The 12,120-nt window shown below is 43.3% G+C and overlaps 1 protein-coding gene across 1 annotated transcript in view; it reads right to left on the bottom strand.

Annotated features, from left to right (window-relative positions):
• Window positions 1–12,120, bottom strand: part of MYO5B (myosin VB) — a 363,824-nt gene that overhangs the window by 115,346 nt on the left and 236,358 nt on the right. The window contains exons 14-15 of the mRNA XM_084628998.1: window positions 11,155–11,238; window positions 598–750 (exon numbers count right to left, since the gene is read on the bottom strand). Coding sequence (XP_084485124.1) covers window positions 598–750; window positions 11,155–11,238 — 237 coding nt within the window. The remainder of the gene's footprint in view (window positions 1–597; window positions 751–11,154; window positions 11,239–12,120) is intronic.

The following is a 12,120-nucleotide window of genomic DNA, read 5'->3' on the forward strand; positions in this document are numbered from 1 at the left end:
ATTATTCAATCCACACCAATAAGCAGGCCTATCTTAAACTCTCCCTCATCATCTTTCACTCTCAATGGCTTCTTCGTAATCTCTGCATCAAATTCAGTATGTCCTCCTGCCTTCAGGATTCTATATATGACCTTGACTTCACCTTCCCTCTCTAATCTCACACCCATCTATTCCTTTGCCTGCTCATTCAGCTCATCTCTTTTTGCCTTCTCTCTGTTCAGTCCCCTTTACTCTGCACAACTGGAGGCTGCTTGTCTATTTGTGTTGCTCCACCTCTGAAACGCTCCTCCTATCACTGGCATGTTGAACCAGTTTCTCTTTTTCTATCACTTTTTTTTCTCCTCTATATCTTATGGCTGACCCACATGGTAAATAGTTTTGTGACGCAACATCCGAAAGACACCACCCTGCATCGTAACTTTAAATTACAGCTGTAATAGCCAAGGCTGAGCGTCTACTATCGTTGACTACTGTAACTATCTGCCCCACATGGCACTAGCTTTTACTTCATTACTTTGAAAAGGGCTTGGGAAGAATTGGAAAAGGAAAGCTGCCATGTAAAGAACTAGTCGACTTTAAATCCAGTGAAGACTTTACCTGGTGCCCCACACTTTTCTTGTGCTCTTTGTTGGCAGCTTTCACAGCTGGTCTGGCAGAACGGATGTTGATTTTGGGGGCGGCTCCCTTTACGGTCGGAGTAGCAGGTACAGAATCCTTTTCATCTTGAAATAAGTCAGCTACCATTTGACACTAAGCAGGAGACAGGAAGACCATAAGCACCTATACCATCTATTATGTTTACCAAAGGAATTGCACCGTGAGCCACATTGCAGCCAAGACAACTTGCAGGTGTTCTCAACCTAAACTTCTAAGACTGGGCCTGAGTTACAGGTGAGAAAAGGGCAACCAAACAGCATGACCAGGATTAAAAAAATCTTGCACGTGCACAAACAGCGTCGGATAGGGCCATTAGGTATTTTGTTATGTAGGTTATCCGATGAGGACTTTCATTTTTGTCAAAAGACCCATCTGAACAGCTGTGGCATTGAAAGCAGAAATGCTGTTCAAAGCACAGGGATCCGTGAGAGAAAGGACAATGCTCAGTTCATATCACAAACTTCAATTGCGCTGTTATTGTACAGTCTGCTAGGAAATAAGCCCAGCGGCTGGTATCTTAAAGGATTCATCTCGCTCTACATGATATAAAGCTTGCGCAACCTTCTGTTCTCAGAAGGGAATGGGAGAGTTCTGCTACTGCTTAAAATGTCTCCTCACCATCAGTGACTATCCTTCCCTTTCAGAAAGTCATTCAGGTCTTCATGCAGCAAGAAACACTGTCAGAATAATGTTCCAGTGCTGTCAGTGACTCACGGCATATTGCTTGCTATTTCACTCACGGAAGTAGAGCTTGATTTGTACGACAGACTGAAGCTTGCTGGTTCTGGGATTTCAAAGCCAGCCTGGTCTGTCAACCCGATCAGATCAAATTGGCACCCACCACCCCAACTTCTTGAATTTCACCATTTACAAACAGTACCAACAAACGACAAGGGCAGACCCAGACCACCATTCTGCTGCTACTGAACCTCCTCTTTCAAAGCTTTGGAACTAAACCAGATGGTCTGAAAGCCTTGTGCCTCTGGCCATAGAGCAGCACCATCCATGTAGAACACAAAAAAGGAGCAAAAGTGAAAGTTTTACAAAGCCAGGAAAAATGGGCCAGCATCTTCAAATTTCGATTAAGTTAAACACCTCCAGTACATACGGGCATGTAAATAAGTTTTTCAGAGGTGCTGAGGTCTCGCCTGTCTCATTCAAATACAATTACATATCTATTTATTCAGCTTTCCCCTTCAAACTAGAGCTACATTTAAATTATGGGTGTCTGAACGGAAAAAAAATATACAGTATCTTTTATCCATTGCTGTGATTTACTATGGTCTGATGCAGAGACTACTAAAGTAAACTGCAATATGATTCAACTGTTCAACCAGGCATTAGTTAGCAAGGAAATGTAATTCCACCTCAATTCAAGCACCCTGGGGTGGGGGAAGGGGTCAAGTGCGCGCACACACACTGTAGTGACTAAACGTGGTATCAGAACCTATGTAGACGAGAACAGAACAGACTGCAGCCTTGCGGTGCTTATGATGTGGCATGCACAGCACATAAGAGCTTAGAGAGAAAGCACAGTGAACAGGAAAGCCCTGCACAAACCCACGTACTTATTTGTTATGCCGCCCCAGAAAGGTCTTGTGGTAAGGGATGAGGACGCTACCTGATCCCCCTACAAACAAGGGGTTAACCTGGGCTCAGTTTTTCCTTTCACTTTGCACAGGTGCTCAGGGGAAAGATTATAAACTGGCTGAGGGAGTGGGAACTCACCAGGGTCATAGGACTGGGTTAATCCTAGGTTGGGGAAGTTTAATGTTACTTATCCTCTCCTCACACTTGTTTTCCATTGAATCATCTACCTGATGGACAGTAACACCCACGTAGGCACTCTACTGTTGAGGATGGGTAGTAAGTCGATGCCCCAATCTAGGCAGCAGATCCTCAGCTGGTGTAAATATTCAGAGCTCCACTGAAATCAATGGAGCTACAGAAGTTGGCATCAGCCCTTAGATGTTTCAAGATTGTAAGTTCCTTGAGGCAGGGACAGAGCCTTTCTTTGAGTCTTGTACAGTGCTGAGCATGCTTGTGGCACTTAATAACGATAATGAATTGTTATATTCTATCTTAACAGCAACTGCTCATGCTTTTGATCTATGATAAAATCAGTTCTCTCTGCTTTGAGTCATCTCTTTACTTCGTTTTGCTACTACAGGGCTGCTGAAAACTAATTAACTGCTTCATAAGTCTTTTACTGTCTGATTGGCCACAATAATTGCCTTCTAAAGAGTGTAATGCAATTTCACCTTGTTGGGAGTTCTTCAACAAGGATCTGTTTTCGGAAGTGGAGGTGCGTAAGCACTCATGGTGTTCATTTCTGGGGTTCCCCCCCATTCCTAGTACTGTATTATGTATACTGGCCTGATCCTGCCTCATTGACGTTTAACTTCAGAAAGAATCAGATCAGTGCAGAACTTTTTTCTGCACGTGTCAGTTTTGCTGAGATCTGTGTCCCCCTCTCCTGGCTCTCACAGGATGCTAGGTATAACGTTACTACCGCTAATGGAGATCTTCCTTTGTTTCCCAGGGAAAGGGGCCTGCCTTTTTGAAGCAGGAGGCCCAGACTGATATTTCCATTTGCGACTGAGTCCACATCGTGACTGCGTGAGAAACAGCCGATAAAAATAAGATCTAGGTTGCCACTGAATCAACATCACATGACACAGAAAATGCAGCATTTTGGAGGCTTCGCTATGGGCATGTCTTCACTGTAACGTGGCTCTGCAGTCACGGCACCAGCACGGGGAGAGCTTTCCCAGCGCTATAAAAAGACCCATCTCCACGAGGGGAGCAGCTCCCAGCCCTGTAGCACTGTCCACACTGCCACGTTACTGCGCCGAAACGTGCAGTGCTGTAAAGAGGCAGTGTAGACAAGCCCCAAAACAAAGCAACCTTTGTACTGTATGCAGATGTATACATCAAACGCACATAAACTAAACTAGTTATATACCTCCACATAAGTGTAAACATATTTAAAGGACACTCAAGCTACAGCAGGTAGTGGAGCTAACAAGAATGCAAAGTGAAAATAAAATCTCTCCGCCCCCCCCAGAATAAGATGCAGGGTCACTTTAGCTGCAGAACAATGCAAAGTGCTGATAAAGGGTGTCTTCAGACAGCCACTTCAAAGAAAGAAAGGAGTTATTTGAATGGTCACCTGAAGCTTCAGACCAAACCCGAACATGTTTTGAGACTGTAATAAGTTTAAACAATGAGGAGTCCTTATGGCACCTTAGAGATTAACACATTTATTTGGCCATAAGCTTTCGTGGGCTAAAACCCACTTCATCAGATGCATGGAGTAGAACATACAGTAGGGAGGTATAAATACACAGCGTATGAAAAGATGGGAGTTGCCTTACTCTGAAACCTGTAATAAGTTTGGCTGCAAAAGAAGAAGTTTTAAACATTATATCCTCCCCTTCTTACACAGTTCCTTGTGATAGCTGGGTCTGTACAGAACAACATACTTCATTACCTAAACCAGTATGTATTGAAAAATCTCACATGGAAGAAAATAATTCCAAAGACTTTTAGCTTAGCTTTTAGGCCAGGTAGGTCTCAAGCAGTATCCACTGAACCTTTGACTTTTCTGAGACTTGCCCATCATTAATGACCAAAACAATTGTAGTTTCTACCTTCTCAGCTCAAGCCCAAAGGACCCAGTTTTTAGGCCCATTGGCTCAGGCCCCAAGATTAGGCTCTGTTTTTTAAATTAAACTTGACTCCACCAAAATGACCCAAACTGAGGAGACCTGAACCTTGCAGAGCACAAACAAGTAAGATGGCCACACAACATTCTACTCTCTCCAGCCAGGTAGAGGCAGGGACCCTGAGGCTACCAATCCCCATCTGAGCAGATGAGTATGTGGGAGGAGAAACAGCCAAGCCCCCTACCTTCCTCAACATGAAACAGGTAGCATAAGAGGAGAAAGATTCCCCGAGGAAGTCTGTGGGACACATTCAAGTGCAAAGTATCAACCATTCCAGTAGATGCCAAAAGGATAGCTCCCTCTTTCAGCCTCTTCCCAGCAACTGCGAGGGAGAGGGGAGTTCCTATCTCCCCAGAGGGAATTAACCCCAAATATAGGATTTTAATCTGGGTTAGAACATGAAAGATGTGGTGGATGGAGAAAGCGGAGGTGTTTTGTGAAAGGGGATGCGGCTAGGAAGAGGTAGTGGGGAGACCCCAGCACAGTTCAATTTAGTGACTGAAAGGCGGAAGTGCTACCGTACTGGTGACGTTGGGGGAGTGGGGGGAGGCAATGGGGCTGGTAAAGGATATTACTCTTATCTGGGTCCACATGAAAACGGCACAAATAAGGGCTCAGTTCAGAGGTGATGTGTGAGGTGGTACAAGTTACGAGACCTTAAATGGATGTAAAAGTCAGCAATGGATGTAAACCTGCTGTCTCTTACATGCTCAGAGTCTTAACCAGAGAGCTATCACAGGAATGCAGTTAACAATAAGAGCCCCTGCTGCATGCTTCAGTTTAGGGCTTGTGCTCATGCAGACTTAGCGTGCAGCAAGCTGAGCTATGAATCTGCAACTGAAAGTTCCGTAGCAGGCTTCGATCTACTCTGTGCTGTAGCAGGGTCCACGCAGCCAGTTAGTGAGCAGCAGGCTAGTCCGCTCTGGATTCACACCCCAGAGCTTGCTGTGCACTAAGCCGTTACACTTTCTTCCAGCTCCATGGCACAGAGGTGCTGGAACAATTTGCATAATGGGGATACCATTGAATCATACTGTGAACCCCATATATGGTGGAAACTGCTTCAATCCATGGGGTGCGGCAGGGCACCCAAGACCCCTAGTTTCAGCACCCATGCCTTGCCATGTAAATCACAACAGCTTAAATTCCCTTACATGCATTTGGTCACTGGTAATTTACGTCACCTTGCACATCACATCTGCATTTGGCCCTGTGAAATTAAGAAAGAATTGGGGAGAGGGAAAATATCTTGGTAATAAACCCAGTACTGGGTAATAAACCCACAACTCAGGTTGTCCAATACTAAATGAGTGAACTGCAGGTGACAGATGTGTATCCAGGGTTCAGGGCTGCTCTAATAACTGTTCTCCTCCTCAACTGCAGTGTGAATCTAAGGGTTACAGGAAAATCCAACAGAAATCTTTCAGACACTATCACCACTGCAGGATTGCTCATCACAGCATGCAGGGAACTGGCTGAATAATTCATCATGCGGCATCTATTTCCTACAGATTACCTGGCGTTTTAAGTAAGCTCTAATTATATAGTTTTGCAAGGTAAATTGTGCAGGCTTCCTGAGGACATGAAGCTTTTGACTTTGAACATTATTAAAGCCCACTTCCACAGTCATTAGACCAGAAATTACCCACGTGGACATGAAAATTGCACACCTCAGCATTTTCATATGAATCTATCATTGCACACCAGAGCAAATTGCTGACAATGCTCAATTAGTTTCCCGTTCTGAATCTAGTTATATTTATATCCATATTAAAACTCCTGCTTAAAGTCCCCACAAGAAGTGCTTTCACTCGTTTCCCCTCCTGTCATGTTCTTGCTCATTTTGTTGTGGTTTTGGAGGTCACTGGTATCCCTGCTAGTTGTTAAACCAAGGTAGAAAGGCACGACAAGGCTCCTGGGAAATAAACCAGACTTGAATGGCCTCGCTCCATAGCTAATGGGACATTGAACAGACTGCAGGAAACAGATAAATGGCAGGTTAATTTCACTTCATTGAGAGGCTTCAGATGAATGGAAAGAAAAAGCCAACAGAGACAAAAGGGGCCTACATCTGAACAGGCAACACAGATGTCTGTTTGCAAGGTTCGGAGGGAATTCAACAGTTAGCCATATTAGGAATGAGAGACAGGTTAGCAAATGCTTGCTCTGATCTGGGCTTTACTGGTACACGATTCTATAGCATGGCTGCTCTCAGGACACCAAACTGCACTTTCTTGTCGAACGAATACTGTGCCGGGCCTGTGCATACACAGCACTAGTGCTCTGACTGACGTCAAGACTTTGTTCTCCAGAACTGTATACGAAATCTATACCCTGATTTTAGGACTTTTCAAGTCTCAGTTCAATGGCTGGACTTTGTAGAACTAGAGGACTGAGTTGGTAAAATGAAAAACAAAAACAACAACAGGGTATTTTTAAGTTGTAGGATGAGAATAAATAGGATTGTGTCCTGTAAGGATTGGAACAGTTCAAAAGAATTTTCCAATATCCTTATGGGTACCTCATTTTCTTAAAATCAGGGAGTCAAAGAAAAGACCGCCTTATTTGAATATTAATCAAAACCATTTGCGGAGGGGTTTGCATTCATTCATTTAAAGATCCTAAGAGTGTGATGCAAAATTAATAGATAAAATCCTATCAGGACATAAGAGCAAGTTACTGAGATCCAGGACTGGGTTCTATTCTGGGCATTGCCACTGACTATCTGACTTAGGACAAGTCATTTAGCCATTTGGTGCCTTAGTTTACCTATCTGTAATTAAATATCAATTACATTAGAAGGCACTGAGCTGCAAAGTTTGAATCCGGTTCTGCCAAAATGTGGGTGTTTGGATCTGGGGTTCTGGTTCAGGCCCATCTCTTAATAAATATTTGTACAGTGCTTTGAGATTCTCAGATAAGCAACCTGTAAATGCTAAGTCCTATTCTTCTCAAACTTGACTTTTTCAGCTGATCTCATTGAGATCTTAAAAAATTAAACTACATTTGAAGCAAATGTAAAATTAACGAGGAGCTCTCAAATTTGGTAATCTCACTGATGCACATTAGAGCTTTCCTATCTATTTTTAACACGTGCTAAAGATGTGGACACTCCACTCAGTTGCATGCTCCAGAAGCCAATTTTTTCTTGTTCAAGAAACCTACCAAGTTTACAGCTTGCAAAGCTGATGGAGCCTGTAATCTTCAGAGGCCAAAGAGCCCTTTTTCAAGGAACTGATTATTCAAAGTCAGATACTCTATTAGAATTGCTGGACCTGGGAGCCAGTGGGTTTATAAGATACACAGCAGAGAAAGCCACAGGGGCAGGTACCCTGTAACATTGGTGAGAGATTATAATATACTGCAGCTTTTTTGCCTCCCTTTTCTTGACTCTCAGATCAGTTTCTTTGGCACTTCCCATTTTTGATGGTCACAATTCTTCTTTATATTACCCATTCCCACCCTTTCGGTCCACTCTGCAACTTCCACAACTATCTCAGCTCGTTTGAATTGTGTGGCTGCCTCATTGAGGGCTATGTATTGGCTGCAGCTCACTTCGTCGGATGCTTGTAGTGGAAAATGCAGCGGGGAGATTTTGTATACACAGAGAACATGAAACAATGGGTGTTACCATACAGACTGTAACAAGAGTGATCAGGTAAGGTGAGCTATTGCCAGCAGGTGAGCCGGGGGCGGGAAGGGAAATGGACGTGGGGAAATGGTTTTGCTTTGTGTAATGACCCCTAAAATCATAAGAAAAAAATTGCCTTCTGGGCTTTTGCACCTGTAGGGTTTACTTTTTATGTGGTGTCCACATATCTATTCAGGGGACACCATCAGTTGGCAATGGGCTTTGTTGCAAGGATAGGTTCCTAGCCTGACAGACAGCCCCCCAACCTGAAGCAAATACTCACCAGCAACCACACACCACACAACAAAAACACTAACCCAGGAACCTATCCTTGCAACAAAGCCCATTGCCAATTGTGTCCACATATCTATTCAGGGGACACCATCATAGGGCCTAATCACATCAGGCACATTATCAGAGGCTCGTTCACCTGCACATCTACCAATGTGATATGTGCCAGCAATGCCCCTCTGCCATGTACATTGGCCAAACTGGACAGTCTCTACGTAAAAGAATAAATGGACACAAATCAGACATCAAGAATTGGAACATTCAAAAACCAGTCGAAGAACACTTCAATCTCTTTGGTCACTCAGTTACAGACCTAAAAGTGGCAATTCTTCAACAAAAAGACTTAAAAAACAGACTCCAATGAGAGACTGCTGAATTGAAATTAATTTGCAAACTGGATACAATTAACTTTGGCTTGAATAAAGACTGGGAGTGGATGGGTCATTACACAAAGTGAAAATGTTTCCCCATGTTTATTTCTTCCCCCTCCCTCCCCCCACTGTTCCTCACATGTTTTGGTCAACTGCTGGAAATGGCCCACCTTCATTATCACTATAAAAGGTCCCCACCCCAGCTCTCCTGCTGGTAATAGCTCACCTTACCTGATCACTCTTGTTACAGTCTGTATGGTAACACCCATTGTTTCATGTTCTCTGTGTATATAAAATCTCCCCACTGTATTTTCCACTACATGCATCTGATGAAGTGAGCTGTAATTCACGAAAGCTTATGCTCAAATAAATTGGTTAGTCTCTAAGGTGCCACAAGTACTCCTTTTCTTTTTGCGAATACAGACTAACATGGCTGTTACTCTGAAACCTGGAGTAAACATGCTCTTCAAGCACAGCATGGACTGATTTATAGTAAAAATAAAACAAGTTTATTAACAAAAGGACATCGGTTAAGTGACATCACGTAGCAAGAATAAAAGGAGAAATGGTTACAAACATCAAAAATAAGGATGTAAAAGGTTAACCGGAAAGCATAGTGTTACTGGTTAACCACCTTAACCGTTAACCCGCTCAGCACCTGGCCGGAGTGGCACTACCCAGACAGAGCGGGCATAGCCACGGCGCCCGGCTGGAGTGACTCCAGCTCCAGCCATGCTGGCCAGACAGGCCCGAGCCACTTAAATAGTTAACCGTTTAAACAACATATTTTTAAATAGTTTAAACGCTTAATTTTTAAAATGGTATTTACATCCCTAATCTAAAAGTGATGACACGCATCTAAAACTCAAATCTAGCAAGATACAGTCTTTGTTCAAGATGGTTTCTCTCACCCTTTCCTTTTGCTGGCCAGCCTGGCCAGGACCCATAACAAAGATGAAATTGTTTGGTTCCTTTGTCTCCTAAGGTGAAGGAGAAAGGTGGAGTCTCTCTCTCTCTCTTCCGTATTTCCTCAAAAGGGATTGTCTTTGTCTTACAGGTCAGGAAGCCCACCTAGGGCTCAGCTCAGCTTGCTATGTCTCCCAGAGAGTCAGCACCATGTCAATTTTGCAGTCTCCTGTGATTTTACAATGCAAAAGCCTTCCTACAACCTCTGATGGATATGAACAGTCCATCGTCCATGTCTCTGTTCACATATGGCTTGGTTTGCTACTGAGCCAGAGGTGTTTGCCTTCCCCTTTGTCTGGAAAAAAACCTGGTTTTTCCTCCTTTGTCTTTTTACAGTCTCTAGAACATAATATCAGAGAGCATCCATAATTCCTAGTGTTGCTACAAACATTTCAGTGATATTAATAACTAGCATGTTATTAGTTTTTCAGTGACATCACATAACACCTTTCAGATACGGATTATAACAGTAGTGAGTTGGGATATACTGAGCTGGTCTCACCAGCTGAACTCACTGCTAGATACCAGGGAGCCCCTTGCCTTCTGGCATTGGGATGCTCTTAGTGTCACACAGATCAAGGAACTTTTTTGTTGTTCGCTGTAAACCTTAACGTATTACTCGTTAATGTTGCATATCGTAGCATATGTGGGCAGTAATGTTATGGGAGCTGTGACAATGTTTGGAATTTCTTGTATGCAGATTCCTTGATATTTCTACCTTAATGCTATATTAACTCTCTATTTAATAAAAATGAAAAAAAAAATAGAGTTGTGAACGTATAGCTTACATGGAAGCAACAAGCATAACTGTGGTATACTGCAATGAAGTAAAAAGTAAATGCTTTTTCATCTACAAGCATTGCATTTATGGCCCAGGATAGCAGGTTAAAAGAAATGCTCTGCAATACCACCTGCAACATATGGGTTTAATTCCTGATCATGGTCTTTTAATCTCTGGCTCAGCCGAGGCTGGAGGTGCTTCAAAGACCATGCACATAGTCCCAGGGTGGGAGAAGGGCAGGAAGGGAGAGAAAAAGAAAGGAAAGCTTCATTGTTATTGAGCAGTGACGCTTCTTTGGAAGTGAAATCACTCCCATGTAGACGTCCAGCACAAATCCCAGGCATCACTTAAATCCTCTTGGGCTGGCCCTCTGTACTGGGTGATCTTTACCCTGACTGACTAAGGAGTAGGGTCAGCAGGTTGTGAAGGGGGTTCCAATCAAGCCAAGTTGATTGAAAGATGGTGGTCATGATTTAGGACCTTAAGCATGACAGGGGATATATAGCAGGGAGGAGATTGCAGGTTACATGAATGAAGAGAACACCTGGGTAAAATGACAGCTTAAGTTCACTTTTTACATTTACTTTTTATTTTTGTTCCTGACCATGTAGACTGTAAGAGCTTTTGCACACGCTCCTGGGTGTTTTAAAATGAGCAAAGATATCAGAACAGTTCAGCAATGCCAACTTTGGTTTAATGTGGACTATTTTCCAAACCTTCTGCTCTTACCTTGCTGGCCTTCAGTATGTTGATCTGTTCTTCATATACAGTGTCCCTATTTTTCTCCAGAAATCCATCAGACTGATACTCCACCTACCACACAAAGCAATGGAGAAATGGAATGGTGGTTAAACCCCTCAGAATGCATCTACACTGCAATTAAACACCTTTGGCTGGCAACCATTAGCTGAGTTGGGCTCACACGGCTTAGGCTGTGGGGCTGTAATACGGAAGTATAGACATTAAGGCTCATGCTGGAGCCTGGGTTCTGGGACTCTCCCAACTCTGGGGTCCTGAGCTCAGGCTCCAGCCCCAGCCCAAATGTCTACACTGCAAGCGTATAACCCTGCAGCCCAACTCCAATGGGCCCGAGTCAGCTGACTCTGGCCAGCTGCAGGTGTTTAATTGAAGTATAGACCTATCCTCAGATTAGTCAGCATATTGCAAGTCTCTTGCTGTAATTACGATGTGTAGTCTCGCATGGTTTTAGGCATCATCATATTGCCATAAACTCATTGGAAAGGTAGCGCATATGGCTGAATGAATGGGGGAAAAGTGGTGAGGAAGGTCACACCAGTTTATCCTATTAATATAAAATATTTGAGTGTAAGATACAAGGCATTACAACACTTAATTCAAACACTGTACATTACCCAGCTATTACCCCCTTCAGGATCCAGTCCTGTTCCCACTGAAGTCAACTGCAAAATTTCCAGGACTCTACCATTCATATGAGTACTTGTAGCACCTATGGCACGCTTTGAAAAGCCCACTTTGGCATTCCTGGTAAGCCAGTGAATAACCACCCATACCTCAGTCTCAAAAGATCTTGGAGAGCTCTGTGCTAGGTCTCACCTAATCTCTCTTGCAAGTACATTTTTTCTGGAATTTAGAATCCGTTGGTTTTCAAGTAAGACCTGGCCAAAAAGCACTGGATGAGTCTTCAAAAGATTGAGTAAAACCTATTTTTTTCTA

Source organism: Lepidochelys olivacea, assembly GCF_965140295.1.
Source record: "Lepidochelys olivacea isolate rLepOli2 genome assembly, chromosome: 5".
NCBI classification, from domain to species: domain Eukaryota; kingdom Metazoa; phylum Chordata; order Testudines; family Cheloniidae; genus Lepidochelys; species Lepidochelys olivacea.